Source organism: Micropterus dolomieu, linkage group LG04 (assembly GCF_021292245.1).
Source record: "Micropterus dolomieu isolate WLL.071019.BEF.003 ecotype Adirondacks linkage group LG04, ASM2129224v1, whole genome shotgun sequence".
In the NCBI taxonomy this organism is placed as follows: Eukaryota; Metazoa; Chordata; class Actinopteri; order Centrarchiformes; family Centrarchidae; genus Micropterus; species Micropterus dolomieu.
Window position 1 is genome coordinate 2,786,757 of NC_060153.1, and position 26,068 is coordinate 2,812,824.

The 26,068-nt window shown below is 39.7% G+C and overlaps 2 protein-coding genes across 10 annotated transcripts; both read right to left on the reverse strand.

Annotated features, from left to right (window-relative positions):
* Window positions 1-1,392: 1,392 nt before the first annotated feature.
* Window positions 1,393-15,610, reverse strand: LOC123969705 (cAMP-specific 3',5'-cyclic phosphodiesterase 4C-like). 4 transcript variants are annotated; one of them, XM_046047325.1, is made up of 17 exons: window positions 15,476-15,610; window positions 13,684-14,482; window positions 12,641-12,775; window positions 11,552-11,679; window positions 11,245-11,427; window positions 11,076-11,115; window positions 10,844-10,914; window positions 10,137-10,299; window positions 9,942-10,035; window positions 9,666-9,823; window positions 7,968-8,066; window positions 7,651-7,815; window positions 6,435-6,534; window positions 6,158-6,312; window positions 5,379-5,501; window positions 5,070-5,252; window positions 1,393-3,505 (listed from the first exon to the last, which is right to left on the reverse strand). In XM_046047325.1, the coding sequence occupies exons 2-17, from the start codon at window positions 13,723-13,725 to the stop codon at window positions 2,489-2,491; spliced, it is 2,856 nt and encodes a 951-aa protein (XP_045903281.1). In that variant the 5' UTR covers window positions 13,726-14,482; window positions 15,476-15,610; the 3' UTR covers window positions 1,393-2,488. The 4 variants fall into 4 exon arrangements, with proteins under 4 accessions (XP_045903281.1, XP_045903279.1, XP_045903283.1 ...); XM_046047323.1 differs by having other exon boundaries at window positions 10,137-10,341; XM_046047327.1 differs by lacking the exons at window positions 11,245-11,427; window positions 11,552-11,679; window positions 12,641-12,775; window positions 13,684-14,482; window positions 15,476-15,610 and having other exon boundaries at window positions 10,137-10,334; window positions 11,076-11,110.
* A 226-nt stretch (window positions 15,611-15,836) lies between these two features.
* cdc37 (cell division cycle 37 homolog (S. cerevisiae)) lies at window positions 15,837-24,600 on the reverse strand. 6 transcript variants are annotated; one of them, XM_046047332.1, is made up of 9 exons: window positions 24,361-24,600; window positions 22,338-22,622; window positions 22,149-22,245; window positions 21,073-21,188; window positions 20,853-20,975; window positions 20,555-20,737; window positions 19,405-19,467; window positions 19,100-19,171; window positions 17,124-18,947 (listed from the first exon to the last, which is right to left on the reverse strand). In XM_046047332.1, the coding sequence occupies exons 2-9, from the start codon at window positions 22,605-22,607 to the stop codon at window positions 18,837-18,839; spliced, it is 1,035 nt and encodes a 344-aa protein (XP_045903288.1). In that variant the 5' UTR covers window positions 22,608-22,622; window positions 24,361-24,600; the 3' UTR covers window positions 17,124-18,836. The 6 variants fall into 6 exon arrangements, with proteins under 6 accessions (XP_045903289.1, XP_045903288.1, XP_045903286.1 ...); XM_046047330.1 differs by having other exon boundaries at window positions 22,455-22,622; window positions 24,321-24,600; XM_046047328.1 differs by having other exon boundaries at window positions 24,321-24,600.
* Between the last annotated feature and the right edge of the window lie 1,468 nt (window positions 24,601-26,068).

Consider the following 26,068-nt stretch of genomic DNA (forward strand, 5'->3'; position numbering starts at 1 on the left):
CATGAAAAGGTCTAATTCTCTGTCTCACCAAATCTCCCAATCCAAAGATTAGAAAATATTTTTATAGTAATATAATCACCCTTAAGTCTCATTATAGTCCAGTCTGAAGTGACCCAGTTTCGGTCTTGGACGTATTTTTTAGTGTGGACTAAAACAGAGAAACCCATTTGGTAACGATTAAATCACACACTGAAAGAAAGAAGTGTCTCAGAGTAAAACAAGCTCAACTAATGCAGATTTCTATTTGAAAAGCTGATGATGTTTAGTCGCATGTCAATGACTGTCGTAGTGAAGCACAATATAGCAGCAAGACGTTCAGTAAAACCTTAGGGCTGCAACTGATTTGTTTCTTTGTTATTCTTTGAATCTAGAAAAAAAGTAAAGAAATTTAAACAATTGCACATCACAATTCCCAAAAGACCAAGATGATGTCATTAAATTGCTTGTTTTGTCTAAAACTTAAAACATACAGAGTTTATTATCACATAAACCTAAGAGAAGCATTAATTCCTCACATTTGAGTTATTGGAACAATAAGAATTATTGCCCATTTTTACTTAACAAATTGTTCATTTGATGATCAAAATAAGTATTTCAGGTCTACTTTATTTTATGGTGTTGTAATTTCTGTGAAGATTCTCAGTCATCCAGGTCAGTTATCCAAGGTGGGTTGTAATTTCCAAATCATTTCTCAGATTTCCTGGAGATAACACAGTACTAACCATGGAGAAAATAAGAATTGCCTTGAATTAAGTGCTTCACTTAAACCCTATTAAATATTAACTGATTACTTCTAACATTATTCTGTATACATGCTTTCCTGTAGATTTTTGCATGTTCAGTTCACCAGTCATGTACAAAAAGACTGTTACAGCAAATAATTGGAAGTTCACCAGTAAAATACTCTTTGTTTTCCTATATTTAGTATGCAGTGACAGTTCTTTCAACAAGCACAGCAACTAATGATTTTATTTGTCGATTAACCTACAGAATAATGAATCCATCCATAGTTAAGCCTATAAAATACCTGTCAATGTCACAATTTCCCAACCATTAACAAATTGTTTTATTATATATATTGGATTCAAATATATTTAATTTACAATGATAAAAACAACTAATCAGGAAAAAAAGTGAAGATTCAAACGAGTAACGATTCTCAAAATTGTTGTCAATTAATTTGATTTGATTAATCAATTAACATATTTCAGCTCTACTTTCCAAACCACCTAGAAAATTACAGACCATAAAATAAAGAGTTCCCAAAAGTACTACTTACTGTATCATGGTGGATAAATCTTTTGCAGTATTGTTCAGGGGAGAATGATGAATGCCAGAGACCTGCAATTAAAAACACCAATCCATCAACTTCATTGATCCTATTTATTATGACATCAGCAGATTAAAATACATGTTTATTATGTACATATATGTAACAGGGGTGTTAGATAAAGTGCCAAATACCATTTTTACAAAAACAAAACTAAAAATGGGACTTGTGGAAGACCATCACACCCGTTACCCTGGTCCCACAGTTCATTGCTTCACGGACGAGTAGCCACCTTGTGTGGAGGAAGGCTGAATTGCTCAGTGCTGGTCGTGGGACACTTTGGCACAAAATCACCCGGGAATCACACTCACAGTCTGGGAGTGGTGAAACAGTCGTGATGGGATGAATACTGGGTGTGGTTTATTTTCAAACATGAACCGACATCGACATGTTACACACAGGTCAGCCTTTTGAGCTGGACTGCAAATGTCTGCACCTTGACAAAACAGTCCAGATATTATTCAGAAGTGCTTTCAGCGAGCCAGCATTGTTGCTTTAAGGTTAGTATGTGAGGAGGTTAAACTGTTCCTAGACCAGAGCCCAAAGGTCTACTCGGCGTCCTGTTCAGAGGTGGAAAGTTTTGTAGTAAATAAAAGACGACAAACTACACTTTCCAGACTTTTTGCATTATTTTTTTCTCTTTTCTGACAGAACGGAGGAAGTTGACATTCTTTTAACAGTTGTTGGTCGGTGTGTGTGTGTGTGTGTGTGTGTGTGTGGTATCTTCCTCATAAACGAGACAGTGACAGAGAGATAATGGGTAGCACTTATTTGCATGTACGTATTTCAGGTTTCTTTTAGATTTTCAGGAGTACAAAGGGTCCCCCCCCCCTTTTATTATCCCCAGTTTATTCCCTACGGCAGTGATGGATGTACAGATATTCGGTGATACTACCAGTTGATCAAGACGTTGCAACAATCTGGCTGTTCGGGAAGGCGTAGGTTTGGGTCCGGTGCTGTACTGTCCGTCTTAAATGTTTCTCTCTGAGGTTTTAGACATCTGTAGTTGAGCATACACTGGCCTTCAGCTGAGAGGGTCACATGATTAAGTGGTCAGAGGAAAGAAGGGCATCTTCAACTCTATATCCTCTTCCATGAGGAAGCAGTTACTTCTTAACCATTCCTCGCTAACTCTGTTAGTTGTGTTTTTACACCCAACTAACTTTCCTCTTCCACTTCTTCTTCTTCTTCCTCCTTTCCAGTTTCATCCTCAGTTGGCACTTCCTCCTCTTCCTCTTCTTCCAGCTCTCCTTTCTCCTCTTTGACATCTTCTGCTTCTTCTACCTCCTCCTCCTCAACTTTATCCTCCTCCTCCTCTTGCTTGCCCTCCTCTTGTTCTACATTTTCCTCATCCTCTGCTGCCTCCTCCTCTTCCTTCTCCTCCATCTCTCCCTCCTCCTCTTTTTCCACAGTTTCCTCCACTTCGCCCTCCTCATTTTCCATTTCCTCTCCCCCCTCACCTTCTTTTTCTCCCTCTAAATCCCCTTCTACTTCTTCACTTTCCAACATTTCCTCACCTTCTCCGCCCTCATTTTCTGCACCTTCCTCGCCTTCCTCTTCATCATTTTCCCCTTCCTCATTACCCTCTTCCTGCCCTTGTTCAACATCCTGATTTTGCTCATTCTCTTCCTCCTGTTCTTTAGTCTCCTCATCCTCCGTTGCATCATTCACTTCCTCTCCTCTTTCTGTTTCATCTGTCTGACATCCTCCTCCTTCTTCTTCTACTTGGTCCTCTCCATGCTCCTCCTCTTCATCTTCTCCCTCTCTTTCTGTAGTCTCCTCCTCCTCTTCATCTCCGACTCCGTTGTGTTCGCTGTTGTGATTCTCGTCGTCTTCTTTCTCATTTTCTTCATAGTTCTGTTCCTCGCCTTTCAGCTCCGCCCGGCCGTCCTGCATTTGGTCTTCGATGCTGTCATCACAGATGGCTGTCTGGCTGCTGTTGCTCAGGTGTATGTGGTTGTGGTTGTTGTGCTCCAGGTCCTCTAGGGTGAGTTCGAACTGGAAGCGGTCATGCTGCAGGTGTCTGTCCGGGGGAGGTGAGGGAGACTGGGGCATGGTGTTCAGGTACCACTCCCTGTTCTCCTCTAGTGTGTCCAGCAGCTCCTGGGCGTCCGGGTGCACCAGGTCAGCCCACGTCTCCCATAGCGGGTGGACAATGTAGTCGATGAAGCCAACCTAGAAGAGAAGAACCACATCTCAGGCCACGATAATAGGTGATGTTAAAAAGAAATCAGACATTTTAGGAAATATGCTTATTTGCTTTCTTGCTATAAATATGAAGCCACAGGCTGCAGCCAGTTCACTTCGCTTAGCCCTGTCCAAAGGTAACAAAATATGCCAGCTTCTCTAAAGCTCACTGATTAACACATTATCTTGTTTGTTCATTCCATCCATGTGTAAAAAGGCAGATTTGTAGTTTTACAGGGACCTCACAGGAACAAGACTCAAGGAAGTCTTTGCAGAACCATGGAACAGTCCCGCACCTGTAGACTTACAAATTGTAATTTTTACACATGGGTTTTTTTATTTCGTATTTCAGATGTTGTTACTTAAGACAGAGCCAGGCTAGGTGTTTCCCCTCGTTTCTAGTCTGCCGGTACCAGCTTAAGGTCTACCGTACAGACATGAATGTGGTATCAATCTAACTCGCAGAAAGAAAGACAGTTAGTGTATTACGCAAAATGTTCAACTATTCCTTTAAAGTACAGAGAAATCCAGCTGGCAGAGCATCTCAAAATTTTAACTAAGTACAGAATCGGTGACCACAATCTTGAGGTGGAAAAACGTCACTGTTTTACATCATTGATATTAAACGAGACATGGCTGTAGACGCTGCCAGTTGGACACTGAAACAGGAATGCATTTGTTATTCATGCATCCAAAATACAATAACAAAATATTGATGAGTGCCAGAAATGTATCTTAAGTTATTCCAGGCTCCATTACTTAGGAAAAAATGAAGCTTTTTCATGTTGGTGGACAATGAAATACTACTCTCATCTCTCAACAACCATTGGATTGATTGCCATGGCATTTAGTACATATATTCATGTCCTTCTCACAATTAATTATAATAATGTTGGTGATCCTTTGACTTATTAGTTGTTGTCTACGGCCTGCGTGTTAATACAAAGATGAAGAAAACTATTTATATAATTATAGAATGATAAATAATATTTTAGGGATACTCAACATGTTTAGAGTTTTATTGGTTGCCAGAGGTGTTGATTCAACTCAAATGGTAATTTTTGAAGATGTGGCATTTTCAGCCACAAACTGCATTTTGTTTACTGGTTATACGTGTCACTCAGTTTGAGCTGGAGAGGATCTATACGTGACCACTGTTCCTCTTTGCCAATGAAGTCTTCCGTTATGGTGTCATTTTTATCGTTATGAAATTAGCTATTTTCCACCACACAGCCACATTACAAAACTTTGCAGTGTTTGTAAATGACAACAATGACCTCAAAAATAACCATTTGCACTTATGGCAGTCTCACCGTAAACTGAAGGGTTTAAGCTTCACCAAACAGTTTCTTATTTCATGGCTGTTATGTTTATTTTAGCTTCTGAAGTTGCATGTCCATTGCTCATTATCCATTCTGTGTTCTGACAGAGAGTTTGTGTAATATCCACATATACAAACACAGTTTCCAGTTCATTACTCTGGAATCATTGTATTAACAATGACACATTTAAAGTAGATGGGAGAGGGAGAGAGAGAGAGATCGAGTATTACCTGACTCTTCTCCACAGAAGCAGTGTGTTTGTCGCACATGGCGCTGATCTCTATCCCCCTCTCTCGCTCCTTGTCACCCTGTCGAAAGAACTCCTCCATGATCCTCTCCGTCCACTGTCTGTATAACGGCAACGCCTTGGTGGGGTTGCTCAGGTCTGCACAGTGCACCATGTTCCTCAGCACCTAAAAACACACACATATTGTACAGTATATATACAAAACAGTACATTCACAGAATACAGTAGACATATCCAGATTTCACAGCTGTGATTTAACACACTTTACTGGCATGTATAGAGGACACGTTACCTGTATCCGTTCTGTATAGTGGTCCAGGAGCAGCACGCCAGAGCTCGTCACCTTCTTGGTCTCCACCATGGTCTTCAGGTCAGCCAGTAGGGTCATGTGTTTGGACATGTCTGTGGCCAACACCTGTAGACAGAGACAGTAAGACAAAACTAGAAAAGAAGCACAAAGATCCAACCTAATCTCTGTTATTCTGTCAAATAAAAGTGAAAGTAGGGACAAAAACAGGTTTTAGGCTAACTTTTAGTTTAAAACAGTAACTACCAGACAAAGAATATGTTTAATACTAAGTATTTATATATTGCTGTTTTACAAGAAATCCAACTGACTGGCTATAAAGTAGGAAAGACTTTTAATTAAAAAGCTGCAGACCAGATCAAATTAGATAGATTTAATTTTGAATTTAACTTAAATTTAAACTAGGCAGCAACAATGAGTTGTAGACAAACAACATAAAAAAAAGATCAAAATTAAATAAAATAACTGGTAATAATTGTATCATTTTATAAATAAATAAAACTGCAGTTAAAAATGAAAAATAAGAATCATATAAAATACATAAAGTGGCACCTTAAAGACAACGTGAGATCTGTCAATAGCAAATAAATAAGACACATCTAAAAACTATTAAATGATACATACTGATATTTGTCAGCATTGGCAGCTAAAAGAAAATGTAACCAAAAGTAACTGCTCCAAAAAATCTAACGTTAAATTGGATTTTGTGTATTAGTTTATAATTTAACTGGTGTGGTGTGAGGTGTGCTAGACAATGTTCTCACCATATCGATGACGAGCTTGCGAAGGCTCTGGCGCTGTCGCTTGGTGAGGTTCTGGAAGATGTCACAGTTTTCCTGGTGCAGAAGCTTGAAGCCCACAGCGAGGTGGTGGTTCTCCAAAACTGACTCATCATTATACATGAGGGCCAGCTCCGAGTCTAAGCACAGAGAAGAGGGACAGGGGAGGGGGTGTAAACACAGTTTGTGCAGAAATCTAGACATATTTTCCCTGCTGTCTGTGTGTGTGTGTGTGTGTGTGTGTGTGTGTGCGTGCACTCACTGGTGTTGATGAGGAACTGATTGGAAACGCCGGGGTGGTCTACATCATGGATCGCTGCAGCAAACAGGGCGGCGAGGATCTCCAGGTCAGTAAAGACAGCCTGAAAGGGAAAAGGAGGGCAGAAGAAGAAAGACGAAATTCAGAGAAAATGAGAGAGGAAACAGAACAACTCACCAAACACTTATTTCCATCAATTATTTTAAGTTTTTATCTATAGAAAATCTGTCTGTTCATTTAGAATATTAAGAATATGGGTAAAATCATGACTTTAAAAATATAATTTGCAATAAAATCACTCTGTTGTTGAATCATGTTTTTACTTTCTCAGAGGGACTTTGGTGCATAATCAGCAGCTCAGTTTTCTTTTCACTCTTTATAATTACAACACTTTCAGTTCTGTCTTTTGTCCCAAGAGGACAAGAAAGGACAGGAGGAATAAACAGTTTTATATAATCATGTTTTGACACTGCCAAATGCTCTTGCTACAGTGTCTCAAATTAATTATCTCAACCTCAGGTAAAATATATAATAATGTGTTATCATAGTGACAATGTTTTCAGCACTTTCAGCGTCGTAAACATGAAAACTTTCATTCATATTCCAGTTTTCATGACACAGTTATGACAGTGTTATGTCAGCCTTGAAATAAATAGTATTACCAAAACAATTTATAGTTCTAAAAATGATTATTACATTTTACATTTACATTACATTATGTTACTCAAATTTACATTAAGTTGTCTATTTTATTATTTATTGAACAGGGACAATGGATCACTAGTGATGCACAGGTTGACAGTAAAAAACAAACAAAAACTGTCAGGTAAGGTGATATATAACATTACAAAATAGACAAAGGATTTAAGCATTTCTGTACATTTGTTTAAATAAACAAATAAATAAATTGTCACACATTGTTGTCATGTTGTTTTTCCATGTGATTGGTTGTTTTTAACCATTCATGATCCACCTTGGACTAAGCCATAACTTGTGGGTTGATAATAATTTCATTAAGTTTTATTTTGCTGCACCTAATTTTATTCTATGAAAGAAATGTATTTTTGTCAAACAAAACAAAAATAATGAGAGTTTTTCCATCACTGATCCAAATCTGTTTACAGGCTGTCCACATCTGATCACCAACCAGTATGTGAGTGTGTGTGTGTGTGTGTGTGTGTGTGTGTGTGTGTGTGTGTGAGTCTGCACGTCAACATACATCAAGAGCAGGTGTGGAGAGGAGGACGTGTGTGGACTGGGTGACATCTGCAGCATGGAGGCTGTTGTGGTACGCTACGTTTCCATGGTAATGGTCCTCCAGGGTCATCACGTAAGTGACAAAGGTGTCGACTGGGATACGAAATGTTTTCAACAGCTCTCGCTCCTGAGGAGGGAGTAGAGGAGCCAGAACTTCACACACACACACAAACACACACACACACTCTCCAACGGGGGAGAACGTCATGTACATCAGCAAACCCTCAAACACTTCAGGTGAGGACGATCCCACAGAAAACACACATTCACATTGTTTACCTGGAAGATGGTGTACATGATGCAGCTGAGGGGTCTGTTGTTGGAGAATTCTGCTACTCTGAATATGTTAAAACTCCACTTGTCCAGATCCTCCAACTCCTGGTCAAACACCGCACACACAAACAACCATAATATGACTTTGAGTCAAAAACACATCAACTTTTTAAATACAAAAACATAAAAGCATTTACATGTCATTTTTAAAGGGTCACAAGCAGAGATGGTGCTATCAGGGTGCTCAGAGGGTGCCAAGACATCATTTAAATGTGCATCAAAATTTAACATAAGCTAGACAATAAACCCAATATATCAAATAATTACCAACATTACCGATCAATTACCAAACTTATGTACTAATCAAACATATAATTAATGAATTTCTCAGTCTTCTGTGAGAGTAAACTGGATACCTTTGGGCTTTGTACTGTTTGTAGGACAGAAGAATCCGTTTTAATACCTCACCGGGGGCTTTCGTAAATGTTTTTTGACATTTTAGAGTGAACGATTAATCAATTTTTCAAGAAAACAAGAAGCAATTAAATAACTTTTAAAGAAAATAAATGTGAATCACAGAGATAAATTCCCGATCAAACACAAGTAAAGGAAGACAAGGCAAAATGTGACAATTTATCAATATAAAAATGTTAGGTCATATTGCACGGATGTGTGCATGGTTAAGGCTTGAGTCACTTGAGGTCTGGTACCTTTTGTACAATGACCACACAGCAGACATTCCCTTTATGTCACTCAGAATAAGCTTGATCCTTTAATCTATGTGTCATGGTGTCCAGAACTGTAACGGGAATATCTGCGACCTACTTGACTGACTGCTACCTCCAGTTCTGAATGATAAAGACAGACCACAAAAATTGTTTTAACCACGCTAAAGGTGTGGCTGAATGGGTGGCAATGTCAGTGAATCACTGCGATCCATTAACCTTTCATTTCGCCCCATAATGAGGCAAAAATTGTTGATGATAGCATTTAGCTCAAAGCATCGCTGTGCCTGCAGCCTTGTAGTACTGGCAGCGTGGCTGTCTTGTTATTTTTAGTTACATCTGATTTATGCACTGCTAAATGAAGATGCAGAACCAGGGACAGTTTCCATCCTACCGTGGGCTTTCCAAACATTTGGTGCTAAAGAGTGGTTGGAATTAAACAATGAGGCGCCAAGCACAAAAAAGCAGACATAAGGAATAACAAAAGATTCCATCTTTATGTGATGCAAATATGGACCTCCAGCGTTGTACGATTCAATCCTATGAACCCATCAGCCTGTAAGTGGCTTGGTGTTCAATGGAAAGTGTTACAGTACTAAAACACTAAAATCATTTAACAATATGTAATAATCTAGTATATTATTGTATTTTATTATGTTTTTTTCAAATGCATCACTGAGAAGAAACCTCTCATGTCTAGTCTCAATGTGACACTGAAAGAGCCTCTGCAGTAAATCACTACAAAAACAAAAGTGCACACGTTCTCCATCCTGCTGGAAGAGACAACTAAAACAATGCAAAAGAAAAGCCTCAAATCTACACAGCCCCTGAACACCTGAAAGAGGATACTTTATTATCTTGTGCGCACAAGATAAAAATATATATATAATCAGTGTTCACAGAGCACAGTCCACAAGTGAACAGGGATTGATTTGTGCACTTATTTTATGTTAGTCAGAGAAAAACAAACAGACGAGACCTTGGCAAGCTCATCCTCGTGGTCTGTGTTAACACCAAAGCGAGGCATTGAAGCGCTGGAGAGGCTGGAGCTGTGAGACAGTTTCCTTACTCCACTGATGTGACTCATAGATTTGTCTTTCAGAGTGGGAGACGGGATTTCCACCTCATTCTGCTTGTCTACAGATTGATGGACAAACACACACACACACACACACACACACACAGATTTATTGTTTTTATTTGGTAAAGGTCAAATATGCGATGTGGACAGAAATCAGCTTCTGGTCCCACTCACCCATGAAGGTGCTGGAAATGTATTCAGACACCTGGTTACCAGAACGACTCATCTCTGAGAGGTGGGACAGCTCTCTGTTCAGCATCCTCTTAAACTGTGGAAGAATGCGAGCATGACAGAAATACAAGTCAATTAAGTATAAATACATACATAAATTCAGCAAAATCTAAAATAAAACTTGTCAAAAATACGTACCTTGTTGGAGGCCATTTCGCTGACAGAGCGATGTGTCTGAATGGTCTCCAACTGGTCCAAGCACCAGTCCAGCTCCTCCAGTGTTTCCAGGGCAAGCTGCTGGTACTGCTGGTCTGACAGTGACGCCCTGGGACTGACGCAAACTCCACCCAGAGGAGACCTCCTGAGGACCCCACAATTAGTTAGACCTACCGGAAACTGCAGACTGACCAAAGTTAGCAACAACAAGTCAGCAATGGCCTTCCTAACTCTGTGTATCATTTTAGATAATTTTTAAAAAACATTTTTATTGATATTTATTTATTACCAATTAGTTTTGTGATTAACAACGTTTGTCTTTCTTATCCTTTCTATTGTCTTTATATAATTGCCCTAACAGTTATAAATAAAGCCGTACTGAATTGATTTGGACATTGGGAATATAAAAGATATAACATAGAAATGTGTCTCGCTTTCTATTAACAAAAAGGGATTGTTCTTTTTGCTTCTTCCAATATGACGTGTAACAAGGTTTAAAATGGGAATATAATAATCTGCATTTCATGTGAAGTCCACCATTCTGCAGCTGCAGCGGACTGAGACAGTAGCATTTTGTTGTAGTTTGATATATAAAGTCTGAACTACCTCTTTGGCTGGTTACACGTATGACAACATACCATCATAATGTGCAGAAGTGGAACATTTCAGGACAATGAGTTGGTACTGACTTGACTGTTGGTGTGGAGACGTTGGCAAGAATGGTGAAGTTGCTCCGTACTGATCGCAGACTGGCCAGTACCTAAATAATCACACAGTATCACAGGATATATGGAATAACGTCATAGAAATATACATGGCCAAGTGTAGTAACTTCCCATGGTTTACCTTTTTACATAATGTATAGTAAAATTATCAATAATTTACAGTTGACAAACGATTGATCTATTAAATGAGACTCACTTGAGCAAAAGGTGTGACAATAAAGTCCTCTCCTGTGTGCCTGAGAGATGTAGGGACAGAGACAGTAAAAAATAAGAGAGGAAGCAAAAATGATGAATCATATGGATACAAACATACATGTTTGTTCCCCCTCCCACTCATTCGTTTTGTCTTGTTTCCTGAGTCTCACCCTTCGCTGGCAAGGGAGGAATTACGCGAGACCGTCTTGGGCGACATGTCGTAGTCCGAGTCAGAACGGTAGAGGAAGGACTCTCTTCTCTGGCCCTGGGGAAAGGAGGTGTGTATGGTGAGGCCTGGACTCTGCGAACCCAGCGGGGTGTGACCTGGTGACACGCCATTTTCTGCTTCGTAACTGGAGCGAGAGGAGAAAAGGTTTGATGATTAGGGAAGAAAGAAACGAAACATGGTGTAAAGCTACCTGCAATGAGAAATCAATGGTTTGAATTTTTTTTTTTTAAGTTAAATTGTGTGTAGACCTGTCAGTGTCTGGTTGTGTGATGGAGATGCGCGGCGGGATGCGGAGGGGAAGAGTTGTTGGACGCGACACGTTGTTCAGCACCTCTGGTGAACGAGTGCGGTCTCGAGGGCGGAGCCAGCAGGGCACCTGTAAAATTAGAAGGAAGAGTTTGTCAACGGTACTACTCTCAAGTTGCTTTGCAGGTGTGTAGCACAATTTAAACACTCAGTCTCTCTAATGTTCAAGGTTGGTACAACACAGGAGCCCCAGAATTCTAGTATTCACTGGTCTGGTAAAGGTAAAACAAGGTAAAACTTGTGCACGTGTGTTTATGTTAATTTTTAGAGTTGTATTTGTATGTGTTTTTCCATTGGTTTCTATTCATTTAAGTACAGTATGACATTAAATAACGAGACTCCTGCAATAAGTGAGTGTTTAGCCATTTGGCGATAGCAGAAACAAAATGCAAACACATGGCAAACTTGTTAGCAAATAGTTTACACATACAAAATAAATTACTCAAGTTGCTAAATGCTCCACTAGCTACTTGCTGACTTTGTTTGCCATTTGGGTCTGGGCAGACAGTTAACAGTGGTTTCAGTATTTCCCTTAAAACAGCTGCCTGCTGCTGCTAAAACAAAACAGTGAAGTTGCAGGCAAAACAATGAGGAGCTACGAGATAATTATCTGTGGGTTTGTCACCACAAGGGACACCTTTTACATCACACCAAGTCATTTGATCTACTGTTAATATGAATATATTATTATTTCAGCTTTAATCTATCTTAGTGAACATCAAGTTTCCATTAAATGTTCCCAGTGTTACATTATTGTGGCATTGTGCACTTTATGCACAAATTGATTTGGAAAGTCTCCACTGCATTTCCTTGTAATGACAATGAAAGTTAATGTTCACTGGGATCGATTAAACAACTCAAGCATTCTTTATATTGTACCAAAATGAATGGAATCCATGCAATGATAGGGAAAATAAATCGCTTTTAAATCAACGGGATGGTCCTTTAATATTATGCTCACATGTTTGTTGATGCTCATTTTTGCCCCAGGGCCCAGAGCAGGTTAATGCACCCATGCTTCCTTTCAATACCTGAAGACTAGACGAGAGTCTTCTGCTCCTCCCTCTGCGTAGTTCAGCCCCTAGTGTGGCCCCAGATGTATAAGACCGGCTGTAGCGAGATGACTCCGCCTTCTCCCCAGCACCTGTTATATCTATGTCATTACTCTGTGAGACGGGGGAGGGGAGGTAAGGGAAACAGAGACATGGAGCAAGAGAGACACATTTGTTTCTTTGTAAATAAAACAATTAGTAGTGTGTATCTAATTCAGAGCATGTAATAAAAATGAAAGAACTTGGTCCTATCAAACCATGTTGACTTGCCATATTCAAATTCTGCTGAGTGAAAAAACTAAAACCATAAACAGACCATATAAGTTATAAATGTTTGTGTGTTTGCATGCATGTGTGAGTGTGTGTGTTAGGCTACATGTGTGTGCGTCTGGGATGAGGCCTCCACAGACTGAGCTCTTAGAGGCTGATCTGCACTGCAGTACCGTAGCACCAAAACACTGGGGGAATGGTAGCAGTTGCTAGGCAACAGTGCCGTGTTGCCTCCACGCTGCGTTTGATGTCGTCCAGACCCAGATGTGGAAAGATGCTCCAATCCACACACACACACACACACACACACACATACAATACGCACAACCACACACACAAATGTATGGACACCCGATCAGCATAATCAATAATAGAGCACTTGAATAATGCATGGTATTACGTCCTTCAGCCAAGACGTTACCTTTAAAAGAAAATAGCTCATTTACATAGAGCACTCGTTTAGCTGGGGCTCATTTACATAGAGGACTATGACTGACCGAGTGGTTCAGACTGGTGAAGAGAGTGGAGGCTCATGTTCACTCAGACTCTGTGTCCACAGACTTTGAAAACAAGAACAAAGGGAGCGTTGGATGTGTGAAAGTCACGAGGTTTATATGTCATCAAGAAAACACACACAGTCTAGGTCTGACAGTCTGCCTGTTATCTATTCTCATGGAAACAAGTGACAGTGAAAAGTGAAGTAAGCTGATTTTCTCCAGAACATCCCTGGTTGTTTATATTCTCCTTCTCACCTCTTCTCCCGTCACAGACAGCACGCTGCGGCTCTTCTTCATTCTGATTGGCTCGTTCTGGGCCCCAGGGCGGAGCGTTCCGGAACCCAGGCAGCAGAGCAGGTGGAGAGCCAGGACCGGAGAGATCAGAGGTCACTGCAAGGTCAAACCGGGGTCAGACCGGGTCACAACCGGCCCCCATTGGAGCTGACTCAGCCAGCCAACCGCCTCGCTCGCACTCTTGTCCACACCTCAGTGTTTAGATGGCTGAAACCAGGCTTCCAACCTGCCAGTAAATGCTAAAGATGCATTTATGTGCCCCTCAGAGGCTCCACGTTCAGTCTGAGCTGGATGACCTTTGTTTTGATCTGATGTTTTCTCAAAAGGCAAAGGTGGAAGGAAGAAAAACTTTTAAAAAAGAGAAACTTCTAATTCCATTTTAGTGTAAACTATGAGTTTCTGGTCAGCATGTCTTGGCCAGACAAGCCAATGGGATGTCCCGGTCAGAGTTCATGATGTCACTCCTGAAGAAAATCTTTTCCCAAGTTTTCTAAACAGTTAATCCAACTTGGAGTATTGTTCACATGACATTTCCCAGCTGTAAACCCGATCCCGCATGAATGCAGTTTTCTAACAATTAATAATCCATAATTTGTACATCTCTCCTATCTCAGATCAGTTTTTCACTGTCTGATTGGTCAGTTGGATCCAAACTCTGCAAAGCGAGAAGATGTCAAGTCCAGATGTTAAAATCCCAGGTTTGATATGCCAGGATCCATCCTCGAATCTGTCTAAGTGTGTCCTCTTCGGTGCGGCTTCCCTGTGCAAAAACAAATGAAGAATCAGTACGAGCAAGAATTCAAAAACAGCCAGTCAGCTAATTTTCTCTTTTTGAGTCATCTTTCTTTCCTCAACTTTCTCTCCTACTTTGATTTAATTCATTTATTTAATGCATCATATGAGAAAATAATTTTCCCATATATACAGTATTCTTTTAGTAATGTAAACCAGCTTGGGAATATTTGGGAACAAATGCGTATTGTTTTCAACAATACACGCACAGGAAAAAAAACAAAACAATGAATTACTAATAAAATTCCCAATTTGTTGACTAATATCCACACAAATGATTGGTCAACTAATAAAGGGTGCAGTCCTAACAAAATATTTTGGCTGTCCTGGCTTTGCAGGAGCTGTACCTACAGTGTGGCTAATTCTGAGCAGATACTGCAACACCAAAGCTCTGTGATGTTATATAATTACTCTGAGCAGTCCGAGATGACCTAATTCTATCGGATAGAACAGATTCAGTATACCAGTGTTTCTGACTGAGCTGGTACACAGACAGATAGTGGTTGAAACGACTTTTACCAGGGGTCATCAAGAACACACCCACTCAATGAAAATACTCACACCAGAGGCTGCACAGATTCACTGAGTTAAAAAAAAGGTGTCTTTGTGGAGAAATCAACAAATGCATTGTGACACAGTGACATATATATGGAGAGAGACAAGGAGAAATTTAAGCACATACACACACCATGGCTGCCACCAGTACCACTACAGATAAAGGAGCTTATAAAACCAAGCAGCAATGCATCAATATGCAGCTCAACTACCAGCCTGGTCTTCTGCTACAAAACACCCAAATATAAATATATATATGCACACTGAAACCATGCATACATGAGGACAGCCCTGTTATCGTGCCTGTCTGCACACACACTGCAAGATATGTGTCAGATAGACACACATACACACATTCACACACACAGAGTAAGGCTGCAGCATGTAAGAATAAAAACACACTCACCTTGATCGCCTCAAGATCAATGAAAAGATCGGCTGGGCCTCGTCTTCTTGCTTTCACTTGTCTCCTTCATAGCTCCCTATGTCTCTCTGCAGACTAGCAGTGTGTCACCACGGCAAGAAAGAAAAAAAAAACACTTGCCGTCTTCATGAATATCCGCTGCTTCACCAGCCTTCCGTCCTCCCTGCCTCTCCTCTCCCTCTCCCCTGCCACAGTGGTCTCCCCCAAGCCACCCCCCACCACCACCACCACCACCACCACAGCCTCCGTGGAGAAGCCCATCTCCCCCTCCCCTCCCTCCTCCCGCCCAGACACAGTGTGTCCATTAATCCCATACAACAGCCTCCGCTCCTCCTCTCTCCCATTCCTCTTATTAGCAGCCGCACACCGATTCTCTGCTTCAACAGTCAGGCGTGCTTTCTCTCCATTATACACATAACGAATCACAATATGGATTCATGTTTCTGGTACTCACTGTCGTTTTTTCTCCCCATGCCCTTACATTCATTCAAGGATCTATTTTCATCTCCAAAACAGGAATGATGCTGCTCTTGTTTTTATCTTGAACAGCTTGGAATACTTCCTTGGAGCTTGGAGCTTCCCAGAGCTGGAAAACAAACAGCAATAAGGTTTAATGTTTAAGCAGCACATTGTGAATTTATGACAAACAAGACACTAAGGCTGCAACCAAAGATTAATTTTAAATCGATCAAACAGGGGATAGTTTTCTCATTTAAGTCGTTCCTCTTTTGGTGTCAGAAAAAGTCTATTTTACATTTACATTTAGCTGACGCTTTTATCCAAAGTGACTTACAATTGCTGTATATATGTCAGAGGTTGCACACCACTGGAGCAAAGGGGTTAAGTGTCTTGCTCAGGGACACATTGGTGGATGTGTAGTGGGAATTGAACCTGGGTCTCTCACACCAAAGGCATGTCTCTTATCCACTACCCGATCACCAAAAATGCCCATCATATATTCTCAGAGCCCAAGATTATGTCTTCAAATTGCTTGTTTTATCTGACCTAACAGTCCCAAACACAAAGTTATTCTCAGTAAATCCTGAGAATATCTGGCATTTGTGTCTGAGGACGGACATAAAACGATTATCAAAATAGTTGCAGATTAATTTTCAGTCCACTGACTGAGCTTGTAATTGTTCCACAAGACAGACACTGTGATAGTACACAAAATGTCATTAGAAAAACCTCTGATGATCACAGTTACATTCAGACACAAAACCTGCGCTGACTTTTGCCAGTTCAATGCTTTTTCACAATTACTTTAACATTCACACATCAAGAGATGTTGCAAGAGACTGCATTGATATAAACACACCCAAGCAGTTCTGCATGAAGCTATGACGCTATTCTGTTTCTCTCCCATCAGCTTTTATAGGAATTATCTAGATTTGATTTATGCCCCAGGCCTGCGCTGATTGTTTTCTATTTACAAAAGTGACTGCACAAAGAAGCTTTGCCTCAAAAAAAAATCCTGCACAGGCCACTAAATCAAACCCACCAATTAATTATGAAGGAGAGAGAGGAAGAGAGACCTAGCAATTAATTATGCAAGTGAGAGAGAAAGTATGGCAGAAAATGAGTCAGGATTCACAGCAACCAGTGGAAAACTTAATCAATTCAACACAAACAAATTAAGCCTGATTTATTGTAAGTTCCACAACACAACGTAAAAACAAACAGTCTCACAACTTCAAAGGTAAATACAAAATAAAACACATATTGCTTGTAAAACCCCTAGACAAGTACTGTGACAACTCCTACATTACAGAGCAGAACTTGGACACACTCTTTACATCATCTTTAAATTGACTTTGGAAACAACTGCTCACCTAATTGATTGTCAATCTGCAGAAGATGAATCAGCAACTATTAAGGTTTTCAATTAGTTATTTTGGTTTTCATGCAGAAATGTCGATCATTCTTCTAGCTTCTCAAAAATGTTTTATAACACTGCAAACAGACCTTTAACGTTTAACTGATTAATAAAGAGAATAATTCACGGATTAATCAGTGATGGAAATAATCATTACTTGCAACCTTAATCAATAAATACCCATATTTGCAAAGCTAGCTTGGGCTTTGTAATTACAATTTAATCCAACTTAACAGAATCTTGACATGTTTACTCTGAGATGTGGTGGGTTCCTACTATAGCTCCTCCAGTACTGGAGGAGATAAAACTGAGATAACATACACACTGATTGTTCATATCTGCAATAAGTAAGTACCAGCAGTAGTTTGTACCATGCCGAGGATACGTCCTCAAAACAACAATAGAAAATATTTCACTTTATAGTTGAGTCAACACCTTTGGCAGTCTTAGCAAAAGACTGCACTGGACACAAATGACAGTCTTAACACTTTGAATGTTGAGCACACTTTGCTTGGGAATGCTCCACTCAATATGAGGCTAACTGATATAAGCTGATAAAATATATAAAATTCACTAATGATAAGAGAGGTAAATAGATGGATCTGTGTTTACCAATCTATGTCCTTACCTCACTTTAGAGGCTTCTGACGGGCTGTGTCCCTAAACAGACTTGAGGTGGCGCTGTTTACCACAGTAACAAATACAGTCAAGCAGGCAGATTGTTTGATATGTAACTAGTAGATGCCTGTGATGAGACACTAAACTTCAAATACAAAATGTTAATGATTTTTATATGTCAGAAGTGTAAGCCAATGTCTCAGAACCAGATCTTGGCAACTGTTCCTCATCCAGTCAGTAGCTGTGTTACTCTCATGAAACCATCATCACTGGTAATGTACGTGACACCTGTGATGTTGTTTGGTACTTTTAAACGGTGTGTGAACGATTTCAAATGTAAGGACACAGAGGCCAGCTGTGATGGAATTTAAATATGCAGTGAGTAACTGAAATTTAAACCTAAATGAGTATTATTATGTAGGAGTAAAGATGCCGTCATCAAAAATAACATGGAGGGTGACATCAGAGGGTGTGGTGTCTTTTGCAAGGTCTCTTATGTGAGAGCATTCTTTTAGGATGATTAATACACATGAGTAAACTGGTGATTCATAGAAAATCAGCTGATTCCACATCAATTCGTGGCGAAGTGTCTGCAATATAAAAACTGAGGCATGCCTAGAAGAAACCTTACTCTGTAGTTTTACATTTTTGACTATACTTGGTTGCACAAAGTAGCTTAAAATTTAGAGAGGCTGTAAAGGAGTTTTTGTATGCTAATCCAGTAAATCATATGATGGTATGGTCCATATGGTTATTAAATATGTACGTCATTATGTTGCATGTATGGAGCATTACTTGCACAGTGTTGGACTCATTAACAAGGAATGTTAACTTAAAGTCCTTTTCTTTTTAATCTTCTTCCTCTTCCTCGTCCTCTTCTTTATCATCATCATCACCCTCTCCTGAGTCAGGGACCCACAGTCCAGAGTCAATACACCTCCTCAGGTGGTATTTTCCTTCCTATAAAGGGAAACACGGTGATGCCAGTTCAAGACAGAATGAATGAACTAACAAACAGATACAATTTGGTCACCGTCTGGCTTTGTTTGTTGTTGCTTTTATTTTTTTGGTAATTACTATTTTACTTTGAGGCTCAGTTACAAACAACTTACCTCCGGGTCCAGTTTGTTGATAGCTATTTGCAACATTTGAATGTTCTTCTCATCAAAGCTCTTCTGTATTTCCTATAAAACAAAAAAAAGCCAAAGTATTAATGTGAACCAACAGTAGGGAAGTGAGTGAGCCAATGAGGAAACTTTAACACTTTAACATGCACCGTTGACTGTGTCCATAATTTCATAAAGTTTATTTTTTAATACACAAACTTATCAAATTATAACAAGTTTAGGCTTTTTATAAAAAAATTAATTTTTGCCAAGAAGTTTGGTTGAATGCTTATACAAATGATGCTATTTACCTTGCATAGAGAGCTGCTGACTGACTGGTGGAGTCCATTCTGCTGAACTCTGTATTGACTTCTCTGATTATCCAAATAGCAACACGGTTCATATCAACAGATTGTACAAACACTATTTCAAAAACTACAAACAGCAGCTTTGAAATCTGTGAAAAAATGCAGTCTCTTGCACAAACTACACAAGAATCAAGGTAGAAAGGCCTTTTTAAATAGCTTTTAGTAGCCACAGTAAAAAAAATAAAAACAGAATATAAAAATATAAGTGGGAAAGAAGGTAGATTTGAATGGATCTCAATGTGTTCCTTCTCCTTCTCAGTATAAACAACATACCATATAAAACGATACTGTAAACAAAGTTTTGTACTCTCATACATAAAAAAAATGAACACAATAACTCAAAGCCATGTGGCTAATGCTAGCTTGTATGGGCAGTATTGATTTTCTGGCTTGTAACTTCTGTTGCTACAGCAAAACAAGGTAATCACTGATGTGGTGTGTAAACTGGATGAAATGGGAGATACTCTAACAGGCCAGCTGTTTGCTCTCATAGCCTCAAGGGATGTAGAGTAGCCAACACACACTTTCTTAGTTGCAGTGTAGGTTATATTTCATCTCTGACATAACATTTATAGTGAACGTCCTAGCTTACATTGTGGAAACCTCCTATTTTTTAAACATGAAATGTTAATTATTAGGAAAAAAATAAGTTTAGACTACTGCAGACCTTGTTGGATCTTATCCAGACACTTTGTATTGGTTGTGTTATTTAAAAGACCCTTAATTGAATTAGGTTATATAATAATCATGATTGATGTTACTTTTACTATAGACAACTAGAGTAAACACTGATACATTTCTTTCTCATAGAAAAAGATGAGGTCACCAAACTCCTTTTAAAAATCAGACAATTTAATATTACCTAGCTCAGGACAAGCATTACATACTTTGTGAAACACTGTCTACAACGCAACCTTTATTGTTTGTGTCTTCTTGTAAATAAATGCATTACAACTAATGAATCAAGATTTAGTTATTTCAAGGGTCTCTCTTCAAAACGACTGTGTGTCAACGTTCTTGTTCACACCTATTTTGTTGTGCCACGCTGTTACTTTCATCCATCAGTTTGTCCCACCGTGTGTGAATGGTTTACCTTTGGCAGTGACTCATAGACCTCTACAGGGTCTAAACCACCTGGGCCCAGTCTCTTCTGCCTCTCTTCTTCCTCTAGCTCTTTCATGGCGCTGTCCATACGAATCTGAGCACAGCTGCGGACCCGCCCCTTCAGCAACTCCAGCTCACGGTCGAACGCGTCTTGGTAAGTCTTGTCTGCAATCTGACACATGAACCTTTAAATGGCAAAATTCCTACAAATATGCCAACAACATTTCCTCATGGAAAGTGACTTCACAGACAGAGATGCGGGAGAGTACAATTAGCTTACTACAGACCTTGATCTTTGAAAAGAATTGTCTGAAGCAGCCTCTTGGGTCGACCTTAAGCGTCCGTGCCAAATCCAAGATGAACTGCATGACGATGGCCTGGTGGGCCACCTGCTCCATTAGTGCATGTTTCTACAAAGTACGGAGAATTTACAAGGCTTTACCTGGCTGAATTAGTTGCTTTTCCTTTACCCAGAACATACAAACGCACTTTTCTTACAGCACTCACCTCGTCTATCTCAAAGTCAATACAGACGGCAACAAGGCAATTGGCCGTCTCATCGCACACCAGATGTGGGTTGTCCGACAGATACTTCTGACTATCATCCCAACGCCGCAACAAACCTGGTGCACGCACAAGCACATCCAGCATAATGTTACATTAAAATTGAGCTCCAGAGGTTGTGTTTTCGACATGGGTGGTCAAATATACTTCATGCGTTCAAGTGGCTTAAGTCATGACAACAGTGTTGCTTGACTAACAATAAAAATGATGATTGTGTGTTTTGACGATTGACGATGATGTTTCTGCTGCTTTGATTTTGACCATTATTTTTTATTGCCTCTTTTGAGTCATTTTGGAAGTTCAATACTAAATCACTGGAGTAATGCTAAAAACATTAGCACAATGATTTTATTTGAAGCTACCAGACTTGCAAAGTGATACCTCATCAGTGTGTTTCTCAAAGAATTATTGAGAATATTGAAAATAAGACCCGACTTGAAGAAACGATGTGACACACAAATTAACAATAAACATGTTGAAACCACTTGAACCCTGACGTTCTCACAATTTTATCCATAAATCTGTGGGTTTGCTATTCACTATATAGCGTGTTTCCAAACCCTTCAGTATATAATAGACTTCAACGTAATAAGTATTGTACAATCTATGCACATAAACCAAGAGCTACAGTAACTACCACTATGTACACTGAACACAGAAATAAGTGATAAGTGAGCAGTCTGAATAACTGGAATGGCCTGAGCAATGTCCAAAATGTTTTGGGTTTTTTGCCATTTGACCCAATTGGCATAGAAGTCTCTCTATATAATCAGTTAGGAACAGTGAATTAGTAAAGTATTTTGCACACATCCCAAGAGATGTTTGGTGTTTGGTTAAAATAAAGTGGTTTGAACAACCCTTATCAATACAACATAAAATGTTTGTGTCTGTGGGGCTGAACCATAGGGCTGAAAATAGTACAACACAGAAAGGGAGGGGTCATTTCGGACGAAAGCCATAATGTGAGCAGGAAGGAAAAGACAACAAACACGCTCAGTCACATTAAGAGTAAAGCATACCAAAGTGTTTGATTTCCTTCCCATACGTCTCCACAAAGGTCTTATGCTTCTCAATCTTTTCCTTCTCTTTTGTTACAGCCTTGATGTTGAGTACACTCTAGAAAACAAGATAAAGAAAACAGATAAATAAGGTTACTAACATGTCAGGCAAAATCTTGCAAATCTTGTGACCTCGCTGCCATGGCTTACCTTGCTGAAACCTTCTTTGCTGATAGTGTCAACATTCCACGGCAGCTTCTTTTCTTCTCGCCGGTGTTCCTCGATCATTTTCCCAAACAACTTTTCATCCTTCTTAAGTTTTCTTACCTCAGCCTGGACTTTCTTCAGCTCAGCCTCCTCTTCCTCATTCCTTCCTTCTTCTTCTAGCTCTTTAAGTCGCCCCTGTGCTTTCTCTAATAGCCTCTTGCATTCTGCAAAGTTATTCTCCAAGTCTTCCCCACTGTGCTGAAACTCAGCCATTCTCTCCAGCCGGGCCTGTTACAGCAGTCCACAGTGGATGAGAGTAAAGAGATAAATGAAAAAGAAACACAAGATGAAGGAAATCAGGTGGGGAGAAGTTGCACAAAAGTGAAATGAGAAAAGTGTTCATGACAGAAAGACAAAGTGCACACAAAACAAAACTAATTACCTTGGAGCTACATTTTGCAAAATTAGGACTATGCTAAAACACTAGTGAACGAGTGTTTGATGTGGGAAAAGGATCTCAAATATCTTTGTACTGCTGTGCAGTGAAATACATTAGTGGGATGGATCATAATGACTTGTTCAGCCTCATTTGGTTATCTTAACCTGAACCTCATGCTGCAGTGTACTAGCCCACAACATATCAGCCCGAACCAGCCATTTAACTGTCCCACAGCTGGGAGAGCTTTGATTTTCTATCAGATTTAAGAAATGCTGGAATAAAAGTGCAGAAGTGAAACCAGGAGGATGCTGGAGACTACAAGACCTTTCACTTAACTAGTCATGTGACAGCAAGGCTCCAGCTAAGCTTATTAGTTAGACAGAACCAGAGCCATACAAACTGAGCTTGAGCAATGCCGTTAGGAGCAGCCACACGAGTTTCCCAATTTATTTATTTATGTCAAGTAAATTGTGATGTGTATCTAAGGCAGTGGTTCCTAACCACTGGGTTGGGACCCCCCCTGGGACCCCCCCATGGGGTTACAAGATAATTCTGTGGGGTTGTGAGACAGTTAACAACTCTGTGTCTCTGTTTTTTCTGTGTAGAAAAGTGTACTACGACCATGTTGTTGGTGGTTTTACACTTAAAATAAACCTGACTTGACTTTCACAGAAGAAATAAACTAAATATAAATGTTATTATTTTTGATGGTTGACAATAGTTAAGGGTTCACTTCACAAGCCAAAAGGATTGTGAATCACTGATCGACAGTAACCTTGAAAGAGCTATGCAAATGCTGTCAACATTATTTCTGAAGCCAGACTAATACTTGACTTTTGACACCGATATTGACATTTCAGATTTTTTTAAAAATCTGATGATGATTTTTTTTCCTAATATTAATAACTTAACTTTATAACGTTGCATCTGCATCTCATGGTCTTCATTAGTGGATGGAGAAAGACAGATATGTCCATGAGATGCAGTAAGCCCTGGAAAAGGCTGGTAAGTGATGGGATTTTCAGCCTGTAACATTGCAGAAATATTTGTCACATTTTGTATTTTGTTAGCTGCTACCAAAAAATGGTGCTTACATAATTTGTTTAGATTGGGTCACACATTGTGATGCGATAAATGATCACGATGTCAGTGTCACAGCTATAAATTATAACGAATTTATAGCTGTGACAGAAACCGTGGCCATTTTTTCTAGTGTTTTCTTTGGCTTTGTCTTGATGTTTATACCTTTGTAAGTTGCATATTTAATTCTGCCTGTTTCCTCTTCATGTAAAGCCATTTGTAACTTTTGTTTTAAACCCGCCCTACACAAATAAAGTTTGATTGCTAGTCTTTAGCTAGTAAGGTTAGCTCATTTATTAACGTCACAGAATCTGAAGGGTCACAGATTTCTGTGCAACACCTGATCAACTATATCTCTGTGTATCGTATCCTCTGTTTATCGGTTTGTTACTAAATCACTTCTACTGGTAAAACTAACCAGGTATAGCACTCCAAACTCCACAGCTACTACAAGTTTCACTGCTGACCCGATGTCTCATTCTGAACAAGCTGGAGGTGTCGACGTACGGGCTGGTCACATCCTCATCGTCTGACACGTAGATGTGATCCCAGACGCTGTAGTCGATGCCCGCGCCCGTGCTCATCTTTCAGCTCTTTCTGCCCCCTCTCCTGTCCGAGTTTCTGGTTACAGTGGAAGGAAACTGCTGGGCTGTTCAGCTGGGACACTACACCGACAAGGCGACAGCAAACGAGACAGAAATCAATAGTTTAGCAATCCTCTTAGGGAGGGAGGCTGCCACAAGCCGTTTACAGAAATCCCCTTACTGTCTCTTCTCACGTCATCAAGAAGCGCAGGTCATGTCGTTTATTTATTTATTTGTTTGTTGTCTAGCTACATTTTTAAGTGTAGAGCTGTGAAATCATACTCCAAATGTGTTTTTTATTTATGAATTTAAATTGTATTTTAAATTCCTAAAAATGGACCAAAATGACCTAAAGTCTGAATAGCTGTTCCCTCTGGCTATATTTATTCTCATTATGATTATTATTATTATTATTATTATTAATATTTCTTTCCTCTTCTTTTTCTCCTCTAAAACTGTTCGTGCAGCAAAAACTGCCAGACGAAACAGGTGGGTTGCAAATTCCACCTACTCAGGCAAATAAAATGGCACTCATTAACCTCATGGTGCCACTACAACAAGCAACTTTACATTTTTGCTATTATCTCAAAAACAGTTCTTCACCATTTAAATGTCTTCATTCATCTGCATATTTGCTCAAAGGATTTTCTTGTCAAAAAATGTAAAATTATGTAACTTTTTGTCACTTTACTCAAAAACCTATTTTTGGTGGTTGGCGCAGGTGGGCATCTCCCCTGTGCAGCGCGTTTTATTTTTCTTTTTTTTTGTTTTCTTTCTTTCTTTCTTTCTTTCTTTTTTTAGACCATTGTGTGGCATTGGTTCGATTGGTCATGGGGTGACGTTGGTTGGCTCACCTGTACAGGTGCTGGTCATATAATTAGAATATCATCAAAAAGTTGATTTATTTCAGTAATTCCATTCAAAAAGTGAAACTTGGATATTATATTCATTCATTACACAGAGACTGATATATTTCAAATGTTTATTTCATTTAATTGTGATTAAAACTGACAACTAATGAAAATCCCAAATTCAGTATCTCTGAAAATTAGAATATTACTTAAGACCAATACAAAAAAAGGATTTTTAGAAATGTTGGCCAACTGAAAAGTATGAGCATGTACAGAACTCAATACTTAGTTGAGGCTCCTTTTTCCTGAATTACTGCAGCAATGTGGCGTGGCATGGAGTCGATCAGTCTGTGGCACGGCTCAGGTGTTATGAGAGCCCAGGTTGCTCTGATAGTGGCCTTCAGCTCTTCTGCATTGTTGGGTCTGGCGTATCGCATCTTCCTCTTCACAATACCACATAGATTGTCTGTAGGGTTAAGGTCAAGCGAGTTTGCTGGCCAATTAAGAACAGGGATACCATGGTCCTTAAACCAGGTACTGGTAGCTTTGGCACTGTGTGCAGGTGCCAAGTCCTGTTGGAAAATGAAATCTGCATCTCCATAAAGTTGGTCAGCAGCAGGAAGCATGAGGTGCTCTAAAACTTCCTGGTAGACGGCTGCGTTGACCTTGGACCTCAGAAAACACAGTGGACCAACACCAGCAGATGACATGGCACCCCAAACCATCACTGACTGTGGAAACTTTACACTGGACTTCAAGCAGCGTGGATTCTGTGCCTCT